The sequence below is a fragment of the Oreochromis aureus genome, linkage group 6 (genome assembly GCF_013358895.1).
Source record: "Oreochromis aureus strain Israel breed Guangdong linkage group 6, ZZ_aureus, whole genome shotgun sequence".
NCBI lineage: Eukaryota > Metazoa > Chordata > Actinopteri > Cichliformes > Cichlidae > Oreochromis > Oreochromis aureus.
In genome coordinates this window covers 13,313,153-13,338,729 of record NC_052947.1, presented here as the reverse complement: position 1 = coordinate 13,338,729, position 25,577 = coordinate 13,313,153, and the positions used below count along the sequence as shown (strand labels likewise).

At 42.0% G+C, this 25,577-nt stretch overlaps 1 protein-coding gene and 1 long non-coding RNA gene across 2 annotated transcripts in view; one reads left to right on the top strand and one right to left on the bottom strand.

Annotated features, from left to right (window-relative positions):
• grin2ab (glutamate receptor, ionotropic, N-methyl D-aspartate 2A, b) overlaps positions 1-10,909 on the bottom strand; it is a 115,965-nt gene extending 105,056 nt beyond the window's left edge. Inside the window, exons 1-2 of the mRNA XM_039613029.1 lie at positions 10,503-10,909; positions 9,530-9,736 (exon numbers count right to left, since the gene is read on the bottom strand). Coding sequence (XP_039468963.1) covers positions 9,530-9,736; positions 10,503-10,520 — 225 coding nt within the window. The 5' untranslated portion in view covers positions 10,521-10,909. The remainder of the gene's footprint in view (positions 1-9,529; positions 9,737-10,502) is intronic.
• An 11,108-nt stretch (positions 10,910-22,017) lies between these two features.
• On the top strand, positions 22,018-23,447 carry LOC120440467. Its single transcript, XR_005613270.1, has 4 exons — positions 22,018-22,125; positions 22,234-22,358; positions 23,104-23,233; positions 23,373-23,447. It is a non-coding gene; the product is annotated as an uncharacterized LOC120440467 (long non-coding RNA).
• Positions 23,448-25,577: the final 2,130 nt, after the last annotated feature.

Sequence of the window (25,577 nt, the reverse complement as noted above, 5' to 3'; positions counted from 1 at the left end):
TTTTGTGACAATAAAACAACATTACTTTTAAACTGCATTTTCATATTATCTTAGTAAGGACTCAAATATAACTACATATAACACATGTTAGGGAAATCTGTTGGTGTCTATGAAAGAATATTGCACTTTTAACTCACCAGAAATCATGATTATCAGCAATTTCCTTGCATCTTCTAACTTATCCCAGTCTATTGCCTTAATATCAGCAACTAAAATATCAAGATTCATATTTTTAATTCTGCCTCATGCATATTGGAAGATGTTGGATTTTAATATTCCAAACACAGAAGAGAATAGAGTGGTCACTGAAAACGATCAAAAAGCATGTCTGAATTATTAATCTGTAAACAACATGGAAAATTGGAACATTATGTTGGAAGACATGGAAGATTATGATGTTTCAGTAAGTGTAAGAATAAGTTATATTTATGCAGTCAAATGCATTTTTATCACATAGGCAGCAGACAGAAAGCCAGTCATAGGCAATATACATTTCGTAATGCACTAGGTTTGTTTTAAATAAAATTTATCATAAAAAATGTGATGACATCAGTCTAGAGGTGACATATGTCAGCCTCCAGCCCCCACTCTGAAGTGCATAAACTAAAAATAGCACAAAGACAAGACGAGCAGACTTGAGTACAGATTGTTCACATTTTCTTTTCAGCAGTCCTAGAAAGTCAATAATCCAGATCAGCAGGCTGACTCATTTACTTGAGGCTAGAATTTACAGTTTGAAAACTCCAAATCTAAAAAAAGTATGCTGTAGTGACGCTACACTGTATACAAGACAGAACAGGGAAAAAGCTCAGCAGTGACCGAGGAATAAGATAAAGCAGGCTCAGTAACGGACTGTTCATGTCAACAGATCAAACGGTTAAACTAAATTTAACTTCATGCATCCCAAAACAAAACAAAAGAGAAAAACAGACATGCACAACATTTTTCATTCAAAGAAACTTCAAAATCAGGTACTCTGATTACACTGTGAGAGAAGGGTATTGTGCATTTCATTGTGGAGATTATAGTAAGAATTCAAAAAGAAAAAGAAGACTGTTTCTTCAAGGTAATGGAAAAGTCAGGGATTGCCATCATCACCATGGATGGATAAAGCACAGACTATTTTAACCTGAGGTCATGAAATTTCCTGTAATGGAACCATTTTCACCTTGTCTTGAAGTGAAGAAACTATACCAGTGTTGGTAATGGGCGAGCTCTAGCCTACAGGGTCAGGGTCCTGCCATGAAAAGTCAATCAAAATTTAATGAAGCCATGCAAAAATTTACCTTGACACAATGAAAGATTTCCAAGTCACAGGCCCTTAAAGTGATTTTAATTTCTTTGTGTGTTATTTTTCCAGCATTTTTAACTGTAACCAAATCAGTTTTATATCCAGAATTCCAAATCCCACAATCTGAAGCCAAATCTGTAGATTTGGATTCTGCATGATTTTTTTAAACCCCAAGTTTGAGCATCAGTGTCATCGGAGAGCGGGGATAGGTTAATTGGAAACTCTAAATCACCCATAGGTGTGAATGTGAGTGCAACTGGTTGTCTGTCTGTATGTGTTAGGCCTGTGACAGACTGGGGACCTGTCCAGGGTGTACCAGGGTGTACCATGCCTCTCGCCCTAAGAGAGCTGGGATAGACTCCACCCCTCCCCCCACCCCACCCTCATGACCCTAAAAAGGATAAGCAGAAGAGGATGGATGGATGGATGGATGGGTGGATGGGTGGATCGGTGGATGGACGGATGGATGTCATTGGAGACTTCATAATATGTCTATGACACAGACTTGCTGAAACACTGAATGTTTTCTCTGTTGAAAAGTTGCACTTTGGGTTTGTTAAACTCTCATTTTTTTCCCTACATTTTCATACCAGGCACATCTTCTAGCTGGGATTCCTTCATTGGTGTCCACATGTTCTATAAAATAGTTTAGATAATGTTCCTAAACTTCTTTTGAGTTTTGAATCTGATATTCTTTCAAGTTCTACTCTGATAGTGTTAAATTCTTGTTATGTCAGCTTGTACTGGTGGCCCGTTTCCATCATCAGATTGTAATTTTCTGCTGGGCTGGGGAACCGACTGTATGGCACCAACTAAGCTTCATTTGCTCATGAAGTGTCAGGGTTTCTGGGTCGTTGACCCAGTATTTTCAGTTCGTCCTCATTGTTTATCTTCTGCCTGTTTCACTTCCTGTTTTATTGTGTTAACCTTGGTCCATGTGCATTATGTTCAGTCCTCTTCCCATTTATCGCTAGTTCATTATGTTCAGCTGTGTACTCACCAGTTTCTAATCACCCCTCACTCAGCCTGTGTATTTATGTTCCTCAGTTCAACCAGTCCAGTGTCGTGTCATTGATGTTCCTGTGATGTTATGTTGTTGTTTACGCCTGCGTTCAGTCAGCCAGCCATTCAGCCTTTCAGCCAGCCATTCAGCCTTTCAGTCAGCCCTTCAGTCATTCAGTCAGTCGTCCAGCCAGCCAGCCAGCCAGCCGTTTCCTACCTCTGTTCTGTTTGTTCACTCCATCGGCAATAAATACCAACCTTCACCTACCTACCTGTGAGTCCAGCATTTGGGTCCTCCTTCCCTCATCCACAACACAGATCCTGACATGAAGATGCTCAGTCTTATTTGTGTTAACTCTCTGCTGTACCTCTGACAGATGTACCCTCATTTTAATCACCAGTACTTAAATGTTACTATCATTATAGATTTGATTTGCTGTAAAGGATCCAAAATTGTTTTAAGAGAAACCTCAAACAGGTCCACTGCGAAAAATTCATTCCAAAAAACTGCCAGTCTACAGCTCAAACAACCATATTTGATGAAGCATCTGCATCACATGACAGCAGCCGATGTGTTTTCTTGCGTTCAGCCCGCATGAAAGGAAAATTACAAACACAGACATGATAAGAAGTTATAATAAAAGAGCAATTCAAATCCTTTTCAAAAGTCTTTAATAACAAATTATCAAACAACTGCTGAACAAGCTGCCTTTGACGTTCCAGTCAGCTCGCTTCAACAGACGCTGGATTGGACAGCAGGCAGCAGCCAAACGAGACAGTTATTAGATTTTTACTGTGCCCAAATGCTCCCAGTATAAAGTATAAAAGTCGTAGGTTTACAGCTGTGTTGAGTTGCCCTCTGTTCAGGGTCACTCTGAGTCTGAGGAAAAACCTTGTTAAGCTAGCAAACAGGTGGTGCTCAGAAGTGCCACACAGGCTTTTTTTCTTTGATACACACGGAACGAGGGTTTCATTTCAGCTAAAGTCACCTCACCAAACTGTCTGGTAAACAAAGTTAAGCACGTGCTCAGAAACAAAACGAAGCATTTGTGTGCTGCAATTCTCGAATCCTTTTAGAAGCTTATTTCTTGTGTACGCATGAAACAAGCCTTAAAAGAAAACTCTCAGTGACGTGTGTGTGTGTGTGTGTGTGTGTGTGTGTGTGTGTTTTAACTCTAATTATATTTACTGAAGGAAGGAAGAATAATATGGGGAAGAAAATAAAGCCATGTTACTTGGGCTAAAGCTGATTGATAAAATTCCTTATGGACTTAACATCATTGGCACAGTTAGTCCTGTGCACACAGTGCCAGCCTTTCCTTTTTGTTGCTGTAGCTGCTGGGTTTTCTAGAGAATTACATTTACTATTTTTGTATACGTTGCCTTTTGCCAATAGAAAGACGGTGCTGCATTTAAAAAAAAAGAGTGTATGGCTCCATAATGCCATTGTCTAAAGAAAGCCCTACTGTGCATGTGTTATCTCCTCTGGCTTAATAATGTCTGATTCATTGTAAAAATGTCTTAATCATCTCAGTCACACATTGAGCTAATTGTGCCATAACATATGTAAGACATGAAACTGTGAGAGCAGGAACTACATTTCATGGAATTAGAGAGACTTCAGCTACACACCGATCTGTGTTAGAGACAAAAAAAGTGATGAAATAATGCTGATACCTTTATGTGAGTGATCTGGTCCTCGTAGCCATGAAAAACTGAATCGAATTGGATTTAAAAAGCTAAAGAATGTCTTAACTAGGACAGTGTTATATCAGTCTCAACCAAAATCTGGTGTCTGTAAAAGCATAAAATTGGAATATGGGTTTTGGGTGTTAAGTTGGCCGAAATGACAGAGCCAGGCTGGCCGCACTTAGGCACCTCCTAAGCCTCTTTCTCAGCCTGGAAAAAAAACCCTTCAGTGACAAAGTGTAAGAGGCATCCTTTAAGGTAACAACCCGGCCTCCTAGGAATCTGGATTCTTCTCAGAGCCACATGTTGTGCCTAATACTAATCAAGCTAATTCAAAAGCACAGCATTCAAATAGGCACATAGGGGGGAGGTTACAATCCAAAATGAAACTTCCACCATCTTGAAAGCCTTAAGCTTTCAATTGAAAGATTAATACTGACATCAAAGAGGAGCAATCTGTCTGCATCCATTTTTTAAAATATATATTTTCAGAAAAAAGCCTGCTATCAGTATTGAGGATTAACTATTTCGAAGGAACATTGTCAATTCACAGTAACCCTAATCAATAGTTTTATAATAATTATGAATATAATAAAATTATAGGTGTTGGTGCTCCTGCACTACGCTGCAGCAGATCCTCTTGGCAATATGACTTTTAGGTTTTATTTTTGTGTTTACCCATCCGTGTTTTGGGAAGGTCTCTCCACTCTCGTCGACTAGATTTCCAGCGACAACAGGCAGTTTGTTTTTTTCAGTAAAAAACATCAGATAAATCCAGTAAGTGCTCTCAGCCTCGCGGTAGTGACTCTAACTAGTGCCATATACAGTGTGTTTCACTAGGGAGTTACTGTAATTGAAAACAGTCATTAAAAAGGGAGCATTCTTACTTCATTAAGTAGCTGGAGGCACCTCTCAACATGAACGCTTATGTTGATCCATGCCTGCTGGATTTCTTAATAAGCAATTGTTTGCTAACATGTCCGCCATAACATTGGAGGGTGCTAATTTATTAATGTTGTTTTTACAGAATTTTATGCTATGGGCAAGTACACCCCCGCCCCCCAAAATTAACGCTGCTTTAAAAATAAGTTTTACTTATCAGCCAGTTTCAGGTCCTTGCACAAAGACTGTATATAAAAGATGCGCATAGCCATTGCCATCCCTCATTGGTTAATAAAGTCCTGTCTTTGGGTGAAGTCGTGAGCGAGGGGATCTGACAGAGATTTTTCACTAGAGATCCACGACCTAACGCAAACACTACAGTTTTCACTTGTTTCCTCAATTTGTCCTGACGCACTTGGATTTAACTCTCATTTGTGAACAACACATCACTAAATGAGATCATAAATTTATCAGGGAAAGAGTTTACTGAGGTCATAGATAAATGGGAAGGTCAGAGTCGACCCCCTTAAAGCCCTTCTGCACTGTCTTCCCTTTTCAGACCCAGATGTTACATCGATCTTTTATATAGAGTCTTTGGCATTGGGCTGCTTGGAGACGGTGGCCAGTAACGACAACCAAGATTCGCCTCAGATTGATAAGGGGCCTGGCAGAGCATTTCTATTAAGACATTTTTCTACCTATTAAAAAACTGTTGTGTTGAGTCTCTCCCCAGAATTGGACTCCCTTCACTTTTTACTGGGAGAGTATGACTGTTATGTTTCGGTCAGTGATAAACTGCTGAGACTTACTGACGTTCCTGCAGCCCTGTCAATACAGGTCAATCAAAGTTATAAATTACTTAACATCCCACCCCTCCTTATCTCACTACAAGCTCAATATAAAATGTTAATAATAACAGATTGCTTTTTAGCTAAAACTATTTGTATGGACAAAATGAAAATGGCATGAACCGCTGTGATTACGGCAGCATGGATGGTGTCGCTAACAGCTACCATAATGAAAAATAAAATTACTTTTATGATTTCTAATTGTATTACTGAAATGTTAGTGCAGAATAGCAGCCTACATGAATTCAAAGACATCTATAGAAAAAAATAAAGGAATTGAAAGGCCATTTGGTGGACTATCCAGCTGGTCCCTCCATCTGCAACAGAGACATTTGGGATGAAACTGTTTTGACAGGTTTGCTGATGAAAATAGAATCATGAAATGCTAATTCATTCTCAAGATGTATAGATGGCAATTTCTTGGTTACAGCCCTATTATGCTTGTCACGTCTCTAAATCCACCCCGAAAGCACCTCTCAAGCAGGATGAAGATTATCTCGATTTCCAGCATCACAACTATCTGCCTTTGAGTCATGAAAAACACAGATACAAGTTTTAAGATTGATTAAAGGTGGGTTTTTTCATTCTTAAATCCAAATCCTCGCCTGAGCAATGAGAATATGATTTATCAGGTTAAAAAACAAACAAACAAACAAAAACGCCAATTTTAAGATTTATTCCAATCCGATTACTTAAATCCTATCCATAAAGTTCGGAAAGACTGTGCTGAAACTGGATAAGACTTATCTGAAATCTGAAGCAGATGGAAACACTTTAAAACCATTAAAAATTCACTAGAGATGTCGTGCACCAGCTATAACCATTAGGCACAGGCCCATAGGCAGGTCAAACTGCCAACGGGTTCAGTTAGAATCTAAACTATAGGGCTACAGCTTCGACTCGCAATACTGGTAACCGCAACGATGATGCAGTCACATCTTTTATTCTTAGTTATGAATTCATATAACATTTAGAAACATTTAGGTTGGGCGATTTAATTAATCACCACTAGCAACTTTTGAGGGCCTATCATGTAAAAGCAGGGACTCCCACACACCAGAAAAGTGTGTTAAGGCACGCAGTGGTTCTACGAAATGGCATCTACTGTCAGCTTGATTTAAAAACGATCGGTTCAAAAACCTGTATTAGTCAAACCCTACTTAATATCACACATGGCTCACTAACTCTTTAAATGAGAGTACCAGCTGTGTTTTGATTAAATGATTAAACAGTGCACGTTTGTAAGAGGCGTTTGGGTTATTAACTTGCGTCTGAGACTGCACTATCACACATCAATGTACAGAAGATCAGCAGGGGTCAAAATACTCATTATCATATGTCACTCAGTCCTTTTTACTGGAAATGGCTAAGAAAAGGAAAATGAAAAGACTAATTTTCATCCTCTCAGCCCTGGGTGTAAGACGAATCTGACCTGCCATTGTATTTACAAAAAGGCTCTGGCTTTTTCGTTATTCTAGCGGCGAACAAGAAAATGGGTTCAAACTGTCCGCCGCCGGGTCGCGTGTAACCAAATTTCGACCGCGGATGTTTTCTTGAGACGAGATTATCCGAAGTAACAAAGTGCAGGCCCAGTAGCGGGTTTAATTGACTTTGAAGAAAGCACTCACTCAGCAGATGACAGCTAAAAGGCGACGCCAGAGGCTCGGTGGCTACACGTGGCTTGGCTGTTAATGTTGTAGGCAGAATACCGACATCGAAAACCTTAAACCCACAGTTTGTCAACTTGGATAGGGAGCTCCAAACAAAAACAGTGTGCACATAAGAGGATTATTTGCCGTAGCTCCTATCACGGGATATGTCAATACCTTATTCTGGACAAATACAGCTACAACACAGGGCAGGAAGGTAAATAATTCCACCCACAAGTTTCCCTGGCTTTTCTTTTCCTTTGTTTTTGGGGTTTTTTTTGTAAGTATCTTTGTAATTTTTCTCATAATGCTCAAGGTTGCAGTTTTGTGTGAGCACTCCTACCTAAAATCCACTAAACTGTAGGAAAAAGAGACAATATGAGTAAAAACTTAAAAATAAAAACACAGTATCTAGTACCTGAGAGGCACCAAAGCAATATTTGTATGGTTTAGTCAGTGTTATAATCAAAGAGTCAATCTTCACACAAAGCCATTCTGGTGGTACGACCACGTCACAGTAAATGCACAATAATAATTGCATAGTTTTGGATCATTTCAGTATATCTCACAGTTCAACAGAGGTAAAAGAAAAAAAAACTCTATGTATCTTTCATGAAAAGAAAGACTTCTGCATGATCGCTCCCTGAACCTTTCCCCCACTTGCAGGCATATGTAGATTTTGGGCTAAATTTGGGCGCTGACTCTAAAAATGTCTTGCACAATATTAAAAACCAAAACACAGAGCCCTGGTTGACACAGAGCAGTGTGAATGCACACCTCCTGCAGCCCCTCTGATGCAAGAAACCTCTCCGAATCCCTGTGTAAATGTAGTACATTTGTGTTTCAGCAGAGCCATGGGGAGAGAAAGGCACCTTTCACTCTAAAATGCTGCTATGAAAGTCCCTACAGTTCCACTTAGGTGCCACCAAAATAATCCCCAAGAGGACTGCCTTGTTACAGGCAGCACAACAACATGTTGGCACTGGCACATTAAAAACGAGAAATTAAAATCGATTTAACTGCGGAAATCCAAAACAACAGGGCCTTGCTTCTGACAGCACTGACAAGAAGCTTAGACGCAATGAGTTCTGATGTACTTTACCTGCTTGTCCAACAATGGAGCCGGTTCAGTGCACAGCTCAGTCAGATGCATTTCGACACATCACTTCAACACTATGTCATCCCGGAGCCCAAATGGGACTCAGAATATGGTATGCATCACATCACAGAGATGTTTTTAAGGTCTTTCCTGTTTAGCTTTGTCTCAGTAGTTGGTTAATAGCAGACTGCGAAGCGATGAAAATACAAGGCCCAACTGAGCAGGAAATTCTCTCTGGAGTGATAACAACAAGACAGAAAGTGAATAGAAAAGTAGGCCTGTTATAAAATACTGTTGAGCTTTTTTAAAAGGTGCTGTGACATCACACCCAGAATTCATTGCTGCTTTGCACGAGATATTTATATTAATGAAGGTAGCAACAGCACTCGACATTCTCTGCTCCCCACTCTATTGCGTTTATGCCCTACAGAGTTGATCTCCTTTTGTGTCATCCCACTATTCAGGAAAATAGGCTACTGCTGAGCACAACATCAGTCTCTCTTCTCAGTTCTCTACAACACCACAATGAGTCTGGCGCAGCACGGATGATAATTTGCTCTAAATGATTATGATAAATGGGCATTCATTCATACATAATATTAAGTAGTCAAAATTGAGGGCATTCGTTTGCCAACAGGAACGATGGGGATCATTCATGATGAAGATTTATGGCCATTCAGGGCTATACATCCTGTCATCCTGCCACGTCACACTCCTATATTCTTATATTTACCCCCTCCAGTGTAACATCTGTGTGTGTTTATGAGTGTGCATGTCCATGAGCGTGCGTGTGCGTTCGTGTGAAGGCCTCAGTGTCCCTGAGAAGAGGAGAAGACACTTTGTGTGTCAGACTTGGCACGCCAAGCAGGAGGAAAACGGAAGAAAATGTGTTTCTACAACGTGACTGCATTCAAAGCCTGAAAACTGTAATTTGAGATATGAATTCATTACATGGCTTCTCATCAGCAGCCGGGGGATAATGTGATGCAACAGCGCCGCTTAGCGTCGCTCGGCGCTCCGTCTAAAAGAAGAGCGTCGCTCTCTCCTCCTTGAACGCAGCGGTCCTTACCTTGGGTGTCACAAAGCGCGGCTGCTGCGGGGTTGTGTTCGCGGAGGTTTTGCGCCTTCTTCTGCGGAGTCCGTGCGATGAATGCTGACTTGTGCTGCCGTGGTGCGAGGGCGCGTGCGGGCAGCCACCGTGACCTGTCCGTTTACTGGCATTTTGGTTCCTTCTCACTGCGTCGGTGAAACCAGAGGAAAAGTGTTCAAACTTGATCTGAAAATGAAAAATAAAGAAACGAAAAGATACCAGATTTTAACACTGCGCCGCAAGCTCCCAGGACTTGATGACTTTGTCGCTTTTCTATAAATAGGCGCGAGCGTACAGGCAGGTGCTTATGTGAGCTATAAACATTATTACCCAATGTCGTTTTACTTCTCGCACCTCATTAGCATTTTAACAGTTTGAACCAGCTAGCTCCAAGTGTCTGCGTGTGTTTTTTGTTTCCGCGCGCGTGCGCGGCTATATGTTTGTGAGTCGGAGCAGAAGTGCGCGCATGCTTGCGTCTCTCTATTGGGGGATTGTTGGAGGGAAAAGCTCGCCGTGACGAAAACACAAGTTCATATCATAGGTGTAGGCTACGGTGAAAAGGACGAATTAGTGCTCTCTCCCACCGTGCGCGCGCGTGTGCTTGTATGTGTGTCTCAGAGAGAGAGAGGGGGGTGGACGGAGTAAAAACAGCCTGTGGCTCTTTAGCGAATATTCCCCTCACGCTCCTCTCTCCGGTGCCGGGCTTCGTTTATGTAGGGCATGCAGCAGGTTGTGTGACGAGGACTCGGACAAGCGTAAGAGCGCGGAGGAACCCGAACCAGGCACACACCACCCCGCCGCTGTTCCACTTTAAGGAGAGTGAGAGTGCGGCAGATATTAAAACCACCGGACCCCGACAAATGCCGCTCATTTTCCGCGTCTTAGGTGAGAGTTAGTTTTGACCCAACCTAAAAAAAAATTAATTAAAAAAAAAAACACTAATTACGCTCACCCCATTCCCGTGACACATCTCTCCAGGCGGCCAGGTGGAGATGACATTGCAGCCTGTTACTCCATTCGGGTGCCCTCGGCAGGAGTGGGAATCGCATACGACTCTCCTTCGTCAGATTAATCCATCAATTTCTCCTCCATTCAATCTCCCTTCCCCAAAAAAACGAAACCACACGGATAAATCCACCTGTCTGGTTCTGAAGACTTCCCCCCTCCACCGCCACCTCTCCCACCCGTAGATAGGTAGTATTCCTCTCGGTTTAGATGTCAAACGCCGTCCATTCAACGGGAGAGACGGGGTGGGGGAAAAAGCCCCCTGGCGCGCGGGGATCAGTTAGACTCTAGAATCCAAAATAACCGTTGGTTTGGAATCTCCAGCGGCAGCCCCGCGCGTTCCGCAGTGAGGGCTCGTGGACAGGTCCGCGCGCCGCCTCCTCCTCCTCCTCCTCTCCTGTCCTCCTCCTCCTTGCGCCGCTCGCGGATTCTTGGAGACTGAAGGGGGGGATTCCGTCACAAATAACATCAAAACACACACACATACATATATATTCACACACTCTCTCTCTCTGCCTAGCTTTTCTCACTTGCCCTCCCTCTCTCCCCCCTCTTCTTCTCCTCCTCCTCCTGCTGCTGCTCCCCTCACGCGCTCTCCGACGAGCACCGCACTCCAAGCCGCCCTAAACAATTCGGAACAAGTTCAAACGGGTCGAGTTATTTTTGTAGCTTTCCGCGCCGCACGACCAAGGTGACGCTCGGCAGCCAACCGAGCCGTCCGGGCGGAGAAGAAGAAGGAAATATTCTCCCGACAGTGTCTTTACCCCGCAGCAGCCCGGCCGCCCACGCTCCGCTAGCTGAAGGTACTTACACATCAGCCTAGTTAATTAAACATATAAGGGGTAGAGGAGGCAGTGGTGAGGGGGTGCAGACTTGGGTGACTTCATCTTCCCATTATAAAAAAACGAAAAAAAAGATAGGTTGGGAGTTAAGAAGGCGCGCGCTAGGGAAATTTCGCCATGTCTACCCCTCTAAGAAAAAAAAAGAGAGACTCCAACTTCACAGCTCGTTAAAACTGACATGTCGCTTCCTTGTCTGTCCTGGTCGTGTTTTCGCCCTCTCCGGGTCGTTCGCTTTCCCTCGTGCGTCCTCTCCCAGGCAGAAAAAAAGAAACGAAAGCGCGAGAGGGGGTATGGCGCACAGCATCATCCGTCGTTTATGGCATCACCTGGTGCCATCTCTCTAAAGCGAAGCCGCGCGCGCGTGTTTGTTCCTGGATGCCAGTGTCATTGTGTGCGCGCGCGCGTGTGTTTGTGACGACTGTCTCGGCGTCAAAGAAGTCGCCGCGTCGCGCCTCCTCTGCTCTTCAGCTGCGCGCAGATAAAACATTTCAATATCCGCTCAACTGTTATAACCCAATCTATTGGTCCCCCTGCAGACACCTCAACTCTTCCTCACAATTAAAACGCAGAGCCCTTAAAAAATAAATAAATAAATAAATAAATACAAATTACCGCACCGGAAAACGTTTTTATTGCTGATTGTGTGTCATGTTCTCTCATCAGCGCCGGAGTTTGTTAAGAGCCGCGGCTCAGATAAGGGGGAATAGAAGCAACGCGAGTGAATTACACAGTCTCAATTGAACATAATTAGCAGATCAAAACTGAAGCACAGGGGGTCCTCGGGGAACGCTGACACCCCCCCATCTCTCTCTCTCTCTCTTCCTCCCCCACCTCCATCACTCTCTCTGCATCTCTCTCTGAGTGTTGCCTTGGAGTCCCATTGCAGACAGATGGTGTAGATCCTGCATGGGGTCATGTTAGCAGGCCGGGGCTCTACTAGGACTGGCTGTCATAAGCCTAGTTACCCTTTGAGGCAAGAAGCAGCGCAGCATAAGCAGATCAGAGGGCTTATTATTAAGGAACAGTTCACTACCCTCTTCTTCCTCCTCCACCTCCTCCGCTTATATCCCTTGCAGAACGAAAAAAAAGGAAAGAAAGGAAGAAAAATCTCCACCTGTTGAGGTCCTCTATCCTCCTCCGTCAGAGCTCGAGCCTCCCAGGCTTGGAATAAAAGAAATACATGATTGCATAACACGGGTATGGGGGGGGGGGAAGAAGGGAGAAGACCACATAAAAGTAGATAATGGTCTCACTTTTTTTTTTCTTTTGAGGAATAATAAATCCCGGGGTTTCGAATATAATAGGTCTGCTTTCAGACTCTCCCACCCACCACCAGCTCCCACTGCTATTTACCCATTAGAGGCATCCTGATGGGACAGGCCAGACTCAGACACTGCCTTGGGAGATGTACGTTGTGTGATGCCATTAACAATGACTTTCATTCTTAGTCTCTTAAACAAAATTTAAAAAAAGGCAAAAAATAGCCCCAATGGAGTACGATTGTCTCATTCTATATTTAAACACCAGGCTGTTGCCAAGGAAATAAACTCGTGCGCTTGTTTTTTTTTCTCTCCTGACCATATAAATAAGCTTTTAAAAGCCGTATTTTCCTTAATCTCATTCAAGGGAATGTATGCCTGAAAGACCTCCCTGTTGTCATTTCGGGGACTCGACCTTTCTGCATGCGCACAGGCTTGAGGATGGTTGTGATTTAGACTATGGACTGCACAGTGTCCTGTGTGCAGTCTGGGTATCTAAGCAGCTGATGGGAAACCAATAGAGTTACAACAGCGTGAACACGCACCCCTGCTGATGTAATAGATTTATAACTGCCGGTCTCAGTCACATGCATCTTTCATTGGCCAGCAGCACACTAAACAGAAGTTACCCGGGCATGTCGTGCCGCCCAGACAGTGCCGGACACACACACACACACACACACACACACACACACACACACACACACACACACACACACACACACACACTCAGCTCAAGTTCAGATCTGGCTCCCAGCATTCAAACAATGAGCCGCCTTTTGCCTCTTCATCTGTGCCCTCTGATTAAATTTCACAGGGGTGTTGCTAATAGCTCATAGCACGAGTGCGATTATAAAATATTTGAAAAACAAGGAAGAACCCATTATCACTGTGCAGTGCGTCAACAGCGTGCTAACTATTTTGTTATCATTGTGTATAATTATTCAAGACAAAAGCTCATTTCACTAATGTTGTTTGGCTAATAGTCAAAGCCCCGCACTCTAATATTCCTGGAATGAATCAGAGGAAACGGGAAAAGGAGTCCAATTAAAGAAGCTCCAGCTAAGAAACCCGCACGCGGGCACACAAACAAACAAATAAATACATTAAAAAAAATAATAAAAAATAAATAAATAAATAAAATAAAATAAATTACAGGGAAAGGGATTATACAAGGCCTCTGACAAAAAATGATGTGGGCAATTTTTGTATCCATGGTAACTGACTTTTTCAGTGTCACTACTTTTGCTATGGCAGACACGCCCAACACAGATATATAAGGGTTTGTGCTTTGTCACTACAAAGTCCCCATTCACAAACACCACCAGGCAGCTGCTCATTCTGACCGACAGACGTCAGCCCCACTGATCGCACCTACCCGGCACGCGCAGCCCCTCTGCTGCGCACCGGTGATGCAATATGGAAACTTTTTGAAGCGCGTGCTGCTAATTAGCTGCACAGCTAGCTGGCTGGTCTATTACAGCCTGTAACTGTCAACAGTAAACTTGAATTTTTTTGTGTGTTTTCAATAAAAAAAATTGCATTGTTTCCATGACAACAAGAAATAATGGCACACTTTGGGTTGTAATTTTTATTTTATTTTATTTTTTACTGTTAATGTGTATGTGCTTTCAACAAAAGCATTGTGAATTTGCTTTCTTGTCTTCTTTTCTGATTGTCACACATGGTCATCTACCATAGTTCCAGCAGCCACACAGGCTTGCCCAGCTTTTTTAAATTTTAATTTTATTTAATTTAAATGTACTGGCAACTTCTTCTGAGCACAAACTAGACATTATCTGACACTCATCAACACTTTGATTGTCAGGCAAACAATATAGAAATTCCACAAAAGCATGATTCACGTGTACACTTGAAGACAACTGGATGCAAGCTGGTTGGTAAAGAAAGTAGGTGGGCTGCGTTCAGCCTAATTGGCTGCACGATGAGCTCAAGGGAGAGACAAGCATACAGGACGAATTTGTCTTTTATACAATGACTGTTCATTTTCTTCTCAGACGAGGCGCTGCCACAGCAAAGACACTTCATTGTAGCTACAGTACATGGCTTTATATAGGCTCAGGAAATGAATCACTCTGTCAATAAATGGCAACAAAATAAACTGAAATGTATTCAAGGCTCTCTATCTGGAACACAGCGATGCGATATCTGGCACTTACTGAGTTATAGATATTCCCTCTCTCTCTGGTCTGCCTTTTTTTTACTTTGTCTCCCTCCCTCTCTTGCACTCTCCACCCTCTCTCGCTCTCTCGCCCACAGAGAGTGGGTGACCTGGAATGAGCTCTCCCACAGACGGCTCTGCTTCCAGCCAGAGAGGGGCAGTATGTGGAGCTCGGTTAGGCCCGATTCTCAGCATAATCAAGCATTCAGATTTCATAGACACCTTAGAGAACCGCTCATCTCAAAAACTGATGGGTGATTACTCGCTGTCACACTGCTGATGTCAGGAAAAAGTTCATGAGTGCAGCGGCCAAATCAATTAGCCAGGAGTGATGCACTGCTGTGTCTTCTCCACTTGGCTACATCAGCAATTATCCTCAACTTGAAAAGGTCAGTCAATAATTTAATAATTAATTGCAGGTAAGGAATTAGAAAGTGTTGGAGTGCTCCAGCGATACCTGTGTTCATGAAAATTGCCCATCTTCATTTTCGCAACAAAAACTCAACCACTTTAGAAACAGTCGAACCGAATAAGCATTAATCAGGTGAGCAATTTGGACTTCTTTTTTTTTTTAGCTGAATTAAGTTCAGCCAAAGTAATTGGCACAGGTTAAGCTTGGGGATTTGAATAATTCATATTGTGAATATCATTAGAAAAGAGTAAAATATACTGTAAATGAGAAACATCTGAGCTTCCTTAGCAAGAGGTTCAAAATGTATAAATTCTATGCGAAATATCCCTGCAAGCGAGGGTCTCAGCTTCAATAGTTACTGTAAATAAAAAGGAAAGCAAATACACTTACAGCAGGGGAAATTAAATAATTATTTGATTCACTGCTAAATTTGCAGTTTTGCTCACTTAGCAAGACATGAAAGGTCCATTCAAATGAAACTAACATAAAAATAAGATACTGTTCATTTCTTTGTAAGTGAGCAAACTTACAAATTCAGCAGAGGATCACCACCACCACTGTACTGCTAAAGCCACTAGTTTGGGAAATATACATTTTCTTTACTTAGTATCTATACTCGTGAATATGAAGCTACTTACTAAAAGTGCAGTGAAAAATGTGTCGCAGCATGCGGCATTTTTATTTAAGTCATTTTAAAAAGTTATTTAACTGCATCAATTTAGAAGCACCCTACAGTTTGCATTGAAATAATCCAATAAAAGGGTAATTACTGACCAACATCACTGCTTTAACGTTCCCCATAAATACTGAATTTGCCTGAGTGCTCTGCTGGGCTGTTATCACACTTACGTTTCCATCAGTGGAGCTTCTGCTGCAATGCTACAATCAGGCAAAGCCATCCGTATACAGAACGGTGTACCCTGACTTAGGGCTTGTTTGTCCTGCCATACCTACACCAGTCAGCCACAATATTTAAACAACCAGCCTAAAAGCAGCTTTGAGGTGAGAGGGATAGATTTATTTTTAGTTGTCAAAGGTCACATTTTCAGTGTGACGTTTTGGTCATAGCTCAAGAATTCACATGCTAATGATCACAGAAGTGAACACAAATTATTAATAAGATAAAATGACAAAGTGATGACATTTTCCAAAAGGTCAAAGGCCAACATAATATATTAATGTTTTGCAAAAACACTTTTCTTGCCATTACTCAACCCTATATCTCAGGAACAGAAGCGAATATTGTGATCACTGAACTGGTGAGACTAATCTTTGGTGCTCATCTATTAAATTCCCATGAAGTCTTCACTACATGCAGTACATTATATGAATCTGTTTCCAGCATACATGCAACTGAACTGGTTCACAGTGGTGTAAAAAGCAAAAAAGATATTCTAGTTCCTCAAAAGCCGGGCTTAGTGCTGTTAGGCGCATACAGTTTAATTGTATTGACTTCAGTTGCTAGTTTGCAGTCTTGCTGAATACAACATGATGTTCATTTTGTAAATATTTCTACATACATTTTGACTTCCAACATCTAAAAAAACAGAGAAGCTGGTAAAACTATTGTCATGACAAGATGAGGATTTTGTTTTTGCATGTATTTTACCATGAAGTTAGTTTTTAAATCAAACACACCCCTTGCCCCCTCACTTACTTGCTGTTTAGTTCAGCTCCAGCCAAGATTACTAAAAGAGAGACCTTGTTCAACAGGATCTATACACTCAATTCCAAAAAAGGTGAGTCACTGTGTCAAATGTAAATAGAAATAGAATGCAATGATCTCATAAACCTCACAAACCCATATTTTATAAGATAGAAAATATATGAAATGTTTAAACTGAGACATTTCTCTATTTCATGAAAAATATCACTCAGAATTTAATAGAAATTTAATGGGTTTTGTCTCTTATTAAACTATGAAGCTGTGGGAACATTACTGGGAACTTTGCAGAAATTGTGCAGCCCATTTAGTTAGCAGCCTTTGGGAATGCTGGTCATTAGGCTGAGAAAACCTTTGGATACAGTATCTGTCAGAAACTATCCCTAAAACTGTTATTTGAATACATAAAGAATAATTTCCAGGTTTCATAAAGCAACCAGCAAGTTGCATCTGACAGTCAGGGGAGTCGTATAGAGGTCACAGCCTTCCTGTTCTGCAGCGTTATGGCACACAAACAGAGGAGCAGGGAGTACACCGACTCCTCAACATGGCCCACTCGAGTAACAGCCTTGAACACCTGCAAAAACATGCAGAAATTATGCAATCTAGTATATCTGGGGAAGTACATATTTAGACTGTGCTGGCTAATTTGCACTTAAAGCACCAGGGCACACTCTCTGGTACTCGGTTTGACAGCTTGGAAATCTGCAAAGCTACAGGAAATCCCATTTGTATATTGTGTGTGTATCGAGCGTTCAATTCTCCGGGTGCTCGGAGTGTACGCTGGGTACTCAGGGCACTGCAGCCAAGAAGTTGGTGCAATAGAGCATTTCAATGTTGGAGACTGTAGCCAAATCAAACTAATTGGTCCAGTCCACAGAACAATTTAAAATAGCTCATCTTGAGGCTGTAACTTTTTATGACCTTTCTATTATCAGCGTAGCCAGAGGGTGCATTAAATCTCTTACTGGCAATAACAAAAGCCTGACCGTGAGATTGAAGCATTATTAATTTTCAGATTACCACAGATCTCCTGATGAGGACAGACAGTATGTCCTCTAAATACGAGATTTACTAAAATGCTAAAAGGTTTGTCAGAACTTATTAGCTGTTGGGAAAAAATGGAACTGGGCTGTTTTTCACCAAAGTGTTTGAGGGGCTGTTTGTGTTAGCACACGGGACGGCAAAGGACTCAGTGAGACGCTGGATAAAACTGATAATGAACATGTGAACCAGCAAATATTTACAGATGAACTATAGCACTCCAGTGATGTATTTTTAGATCCCCCTTGAACTCTTAAAAGCCACGAGAGTACTTGTTTCGCTTGTTTTCCATTAACTTTGTCAAGTAAAAAAAAAAAAAACATGCGATGATGTCAGTCAGGAGAGCAGCTTATCAGTTTAGTGTTGTTGATGAAGCTTCGACTAGATTGGCAAAAGTTTATCTGGGGATAACTCTCCGATTATGGGGATGAATCCAATAACCAGATAATAACATAAAACCCTCAGCCCGGCCATCAGCCAACTGCTGATCCTGAATTCTTGGTGGTGGTGGGGAATGTTAAGGTTGAATGCCGGCATCAGCAAATCGGGTTAATAAGGAGAAAATGATCGGTTACTGGCTTCTCTGGGGATAAGAGAAGAGTGTGGGCTTATTTGTTTGGATGCTGTGAAGAAGAGCGAGTAAAATATTCTATTTTCAAAGTCTTAGAGGGAGCAATTATTGAAATATTAAAAAGGAAAGAATTCCTGAGGCACTGGCAGCAGGATAGACTGAACAATTACCTGAACTGCTGCCAGGAGATTTAACCATTGATCAAGTCACTTTGTGAAAGTTCAGCTTGGGCTGCATTCCCTCGTCGTGGGTTTACTGTTCCAGTCGATATTCCTTGATCACAAGTGTGACAAATCACCGAGCAAGTGATTTCTGCCATTAATCACTTGCATTAAATCTTGAACATGATGATTTAAAAGGTTTAAACAACCGAACTAATAAAGGGATACAAAAACGTTTTTATAAAGTTAGTGCTTTGAATTTTTTGCTGAATTTTTAAGTTGATCAATTAATCAGTTTGCTCAGACAAGTACTCACTCAGTGTGCTGGCAAATGACTGTTTTAATCCCCGTTTGTGTCTCAGTTTGGTTATTGTGTAATTTCATGCAGATTGGTTTTTGAGACATTTTTCTCCTGAATGAGAAACTGCGGCTCTGTGAGGATATCGTCCATCTGTTGCATCTCCTGAAGGACCGCAGAGGGATTGTGGGGTGGCGACATTATGCAGTCACACTTGCACGCACGCACACGCACACACAAACCTACCTCTTTGTGAGGTGATGCTGTAGCATTTTCTTGCACATATGGTGTGCTCGATGTGATCAGTGAAGGCCACATTAATATGGCTCCAGTGGGATCATTTGTCTCCCGTCGAAGGCAGGGTGTTTTCCACCCACTGTGCAATCTTCTACGATACTTTCTACTTGGATACCAAATGGCCACTGTTATTTGTGATACCCTGCACCCATGAGAATGTCACAAACATGCTGTTATGGACTGACATACAGTTAGTGTCGCTATTACTTATTAACTGGCTGCTTCATTAACTACACCTTGCTATTGGCGGGTTGGACCACCTGCTAGAACTGCAATAATTTTTCATGGCATAGATTCAACAAGCTGCTGGAAACACCCCTCAGAGATTTTGATCCATGTTGATGACGTGATAGCGTCAAACAGTTGCTGCAGATTTGTTGGTGCCACATCCATGATGTGAAACTCCAGTTCCACCACATCCCAAAGGTCTTCTGCTCAACTGAGATCTGTTGACTGTGGAGAGTTTTTGATTACACTGACCTCACTGTCACATTAGAGAAGATAATTTCAGCTGATTAGAGCTTTGTGACATGGTGTGGGTGTGTTATCCTGCTGGAAGCAGTCATCAGATGATGGGTAGGCACTCATACTCAGGTAGGCCGTGGAATTTAAACAATGCTCAGTTAGTACTAAGGGGCTCAAGGTTTGTAAAGTCTGCACCACCATCCACCACCACCACTAACTGTTGATGCAAGACCGGATGGGACCATGCTTTCATATTGTTTACACCACCTAACCCTGACTTCCAAATGTCACAGCAGAAATTGAGATTTGTCACACCAGGCAATGTTTTCCCAAGCTTTTGTGCAATTGTTGGGAGTCCATGTGAAATCCTGCTTTTAGGGGACATGAGTAGCATCGTGCAGGGGCATAACCAGAGTTTAGAACTTGGTTAGGTGCAGAGATTTTTCTCTTAATGTACCATATTTTAAGTGCAGCACCTGGGCTCCAATGACCAGTAGAAAAGAATGGCCTACTAAAGACACCAGGTCTTAGAATTGCAAGCAAAAGCAGAAATAGTAAAAACTGTAAAGGAATTTATTTTGTAAAGCTTCCCTCTTTTGCAGGAGCAACTGTGTGTAAAGAAATATGGAAGAAGAGGGTTATGCATTTAAAACAATTACAACATACAACAATTACAATTACAATTACAATATACAACAACAAATACATGCTGCTTCTTCACAATTAATCAAAAGTGCAAGATGAACGGATACTTACGCAGTGGCTCTGAACATATTGAGATGCTTGTCTGCGTACCTTGACTGCAACAAGTGGTATGTAAGTTACTGTTGGCTTGTTACAAGCTCAAAGCAGTCTGGCGATTCTCTTCTGACCTTTGACCTCAACACTCACTGGATATTTTCTCTATTTCAGACCATTCTCTGTGAGCTCTGCCGATGGTTGTGTGGAGAAATCTCAGTAGATTATCAGTTACTGGAATACTCAGACCAGCCTGTCTGGCACCTGTCAGTAATTCAGGTGTACTTAATGAAATGACAGTCAGTGTCTGGTCGCACCAGCAAATCATTAAATGTAACTGACTCCAGCTTGATGTGCCTTTTGAAATTTCATTGCAGCAGTTCACAGAGCAGTCAGTGTTATAAATCCTATTTTTTTGTAGAATTACATACTTTTGATTTATTTCCACAAACGTTCAATGTCTCATCATAGATTTCTTAGTAAAAGTGTTAGCAAGTGCCCCTTCAGCACTTTTTAGAAATCCATCCTCCTCAGAAGTGCCAGGTTTAAAAGCGGGCACTCCCCCAAACTGGAGAAAACTGGGACAGCTGTGATGTTACTCCGAAAAAATGTTTTGTGTGAGAAACCCCGAACTGTATCCATTACAATGAGATTATGTGGATTTTTTCCCCCACTTTGACAAGCTGTTTGGATTGTAAGCACATACAGTACTGTGTGTAAAAGAAGAATGGATATCATTTGCTAGAATCAGCATCCTGTCAGTGGATTCCTGCTGGTATACTTCCCTGTTAAACATGCAGATATGTACACACAAACACGGCATATGCACCAATTAGGTAATTAGTTTGGTTGGATTCACGTGACACAGCAATGTATGTGGAGATGTGTGCATATGAGTCATAAGTAAACAAGTGAGTGTGTCATGCCTTAAATGAGGTGAACTTGCTCCAGCTGTTTCTTGACATTATCGCTGACTTTCTCCAGCTGCTACTGGAGGCTACACCATTCATTTACTCTTCCCCACAGAGGGGGGTGTGACAGACAGAGACACAGAAAGCGTAAACAGCTTTGGCAAAATCTCGATGCTAATTAGTCACGTGTCAACTTCAGAGGGTTTGTGTGAGTCTATGTGGAATGGAGAATTTGCTCAAGAAATAGCTTTGATGGCTCTCCTCTCCCATGCATCCTGATTACAATTGTTGCTGCCTGTGCTTTTTCTGCAACTGGCAAAAACACTGTGGCGTAGGTGGACTGACCATCATGAGTGGCCAACTGGGACCAGCAGCGAGCTGAGAGAGCCCTGTGCCTTCCCCATGCACAGAGAGGGAGGGAGAGAGCACAGCGTGGGATGAGGGGGATGAGGGGGCTGAGGGGTTGTTGAGGGCATCACTTGATCACTTGTCCCTGGCTCTACTTTTAGGCTCTTGTTTAATTTCTGTAAATAGAAAAAGAGCACGCAACTAATGAACATAAAGCTCTGGTGAACTATAAACATTTATAGGCATCCTGTAAAAGTCAGAGGGAGAAGGGGTCATTTGAAAAGCAATGTGAGGATAACTGCCTGCTAACCAGCCGCTGTTGTTCTACTGGGTGACTGCATTTTCTAAGGAGTGGGGGTCCCTCAAGGCAATAGCAGGGGTTAGTTTACAAAAGGTTGGCAGGTGTGTTAACCTGCATATGCTTTTCTTTCATATTATGGGGTTTCAAATTTATCTTAACAACAGTCATTTTGCCTTTTCACAATAGGACATGGTTACTAATAAAATGAACAATGGCTCTCTCAGTGTGAGAAAGCATGAATGACACCAGGACCCTGAAACCGAGGCAGCCAAACAGAATTCATCCAGAAAGTGCAACTCAGCACACAAAAGGTCAGCCTTCTCTTAAATGTTTGACCTTCACTGTACTCCATGTAGAGCTTGACAATGGGCTTTTGGGTTGTTTTATTGTTTTTGCTTTTAGATTTCAACACTTTAAAAGTATTGAAAGCCGGCTGACGGGTAACATCACCAGTGCTACCCCTCAGCCTCTTAGCAGATGCACCAATGATATAAATTAGAAAATTCTAGGTGATTTTCATAAAATGTTGATCTCTGATTTGACCTTGAGTTCAAAGTCACTGAGATTTGAACTTTTGTGAGATTTTTAGTAGCTGCACGTATGGTATCAATTTCAAAATCCTGCATTTCCTCGTTCTCGAGTTATCGCATTCACAAACTTGGGTATCCCACCTGCCCAACGGCGTGATAACAATACCCCATCAGCCTTTTATGTATGATGGGGTAAAAAAAACACAAAAAAAAAAAAAAACAAACTATAAAGCTTCTGAGTTCAAAGCCTTTTTACCTGAAACCACAATTTGTGAAATTGCAACTAGTTTGGGAGCCAAGCCTGGTCCAAAATAAGGCAAGTGCATTGTGGAAACTCGAAACTTTTACTAGAGAAACTCTCCAAAATTTGTCTTTCTGTGATGCAGTCAGACACTATGAGTCCAGATCCAGTGGTGAAACATTTGAAATTAAAACTGTCACTTCCTTAATGTAGCTTCAGTGATCTTTTATTTTATCGTATTAACTTGTTTGTATTTATTTCTGCTGCTACTCACCAACCTGCCAGTTTCCCACATAGCCACTGCTTTTTCCAGTTAATGCCAGTGCACACTACAAGACTTTTGCACTGATTTTCCACTCCTAAGCAAACCTGATTCTGCACCTGCACAGCTAAGCCTTATTACTCCAGCTGCACGGTATGTGTATATACCAGCCCAGTAATATTGCAGGTTCAGTCTCATGCTTTCAATATTTACTTACATGTTCCCCCTCTCTCTCTCTGAATTCATCACATCTGCTTACTGAAAGCATTCTCCACTCTGTTAAATCAATCAGATCTTGCCATGACCTGTGAAACTGCTGCCGGGAGCTGTCATTTTAGCGTCAGATCAATGCAGCCCTCATCCGCCAACATTCAGCTCCAGTTTCAGAACCAGCAGCCAACACTCGCTGGATTGAGCTCATCAGCAGCCCCGCTCCATATCTTCAGATCATACTTCACCTCTGCTCCACCACCACGGCCTAGACGCCATTCAAAGTGCGAACAGCTTGTCACAAACTAAGCCTGTATAATAATGACGCTGCTAATCAAATAAATGTGATTAGTTTTGAAGCTTTTCCTTCCCTCGGCTCCATTCTGTTTGTAAAAGCTAGTCACTTCTCTATTTTCTATAGAATCCTCCCACTGGCGGCTCAGTAGACAGTTTGACTTGTCATGTTGTCTGCACAGGTGCAGTTAATACAATTAAAAATGGCTGCACTGTGCATGCTGGCCTCTTTGGGACACTTGATGGAACCAAACTCGTTAATGAAATTAGTTTCACCTGTGCTTTTTCTCGTTTGCCAAGTTAAAATGTGCAGCGTTGAAAAGGTCTGCTGCAGCCTGTTGTCTTCAGAGACAGAGACCATTACCCCAGCTAGTTTTTCTTTGGACTTTTGGCTGACTGCCTGATCCCTCCTGGCCTTGTTTGCCTCTGATGACTGGCTACCTGTTGCTGACCTAAATGCTGTCTTTTTGACAAGTAAAAGCCTATTTTTGTCCCACTACCTGCTGTGTTTGCTTGCAGGTCTCATTTCAAGTCTGCTATAGATACAACCTAATTTTTGAGGCTCCACATTTAATATGTTTTTATGAGCAGAGCACAGAAACCCTGCTGACATTAGTAGGAGTAGCACAGTTAAGTATATGAATGCACTGTATTGATTTTTAGCCACTGGCTCTTAGGATATTTCCACCTTCACTACTTAACCGAACCTGTCGACAAACCTGGACCTCATTACCCCATTAGACCCACGCTATATGTAGCTTCCCAGTAGTTCAACTTTCTTCTCCAAATTGTCTATTGCAGCCTTTTTCTCTGCATCTACCCACCTGCCAGTGTGCCTGCCTGCATTGGTAACTTTGAACCCAGCTAGTTTTTGGACTTTTGGCTGCCTGCCCGATCGCTTCTGGTCCTGTTTGCCTCTGCTGACTGCCTACCTGTTTCTGACCTACATCTTGCCTTATGCCTAGTAAAGCTTCTTTTCTCATACTTACTCCTACCCGCTGATTCTGCCTCTGAGTCTGACACCTGTTACAGTGCTAACCTAAATTTCGAGCATCCTAAATGTAGGGGCAGAGAACACGAAAACCATTCCAACAACGGCAAGAGCAATGGAGCACAGTCATAAAAACCAAACACAGTGAAAGGTTTTGTCTGAAGTATTTGTCCCAGCTAGTGAACCACGAGCTAATAAAGGGCACTGGAGGATGAAACCGTATTCTTCTTTTAATGCTCACCTGAATGTTTGATTTCACATTAAATTTCATTGCATGTTATGAGTGTTTAAAATGCCAAGTCCATTTTAAAGGCTCTCTTGAAAAAAGAATGATTATACTGTATCTTTGTAGACCATGCAGTACTTTAATGTCTTCTCTGTGGGGTGTGGTGTTATTGCCGATCTGTGGAAGTTAGCCCTTCTGAATATAAATTTATGGAACCTGCCTGCTCCCGAACATCAATACGCAAAGGGGAAGAGAGAAAAATTTGATAAATTACAGCTGCACGTCTTCCACATATTAGGCGTAATATGAATAAATGTCTCAGATTGCAGTACAATTAGTCAAAGCAAGCAGCAAGTCTGCCAAGTCTAAGGCCACAGCTGTCCCTTCTGCTAGGTGTCTCTGCTCCACATCTAAATAAAAAAAAATATCAACTACGGGTGGACTGCCTACTTTCCTCTACTTACAAAGATCAGAAATTGTAATTTGGCTTCATATAACAAGCTTACGAGATGCGTCAGCTTTTCATATAAATTCCAATTCTGTGCTTCCGAGTGCCAACACAGGTGTTATCTCTGTTCCACAGTACCATCCCGACATGAAAGCCGAATCTCAGAACCGAGTGGCTCCCGATGATCAAATAATCACCTGCTGTGCAGAAAACAACATGATAATTTTATCTCTGTTGCCCCTTTGCTCTCATGTTCTCAATAGTGGAGTAGATCTAAAGCTACACCAAGCGAACTTACAATGTTGTGTTTTCAAAACACCCAGAGGGG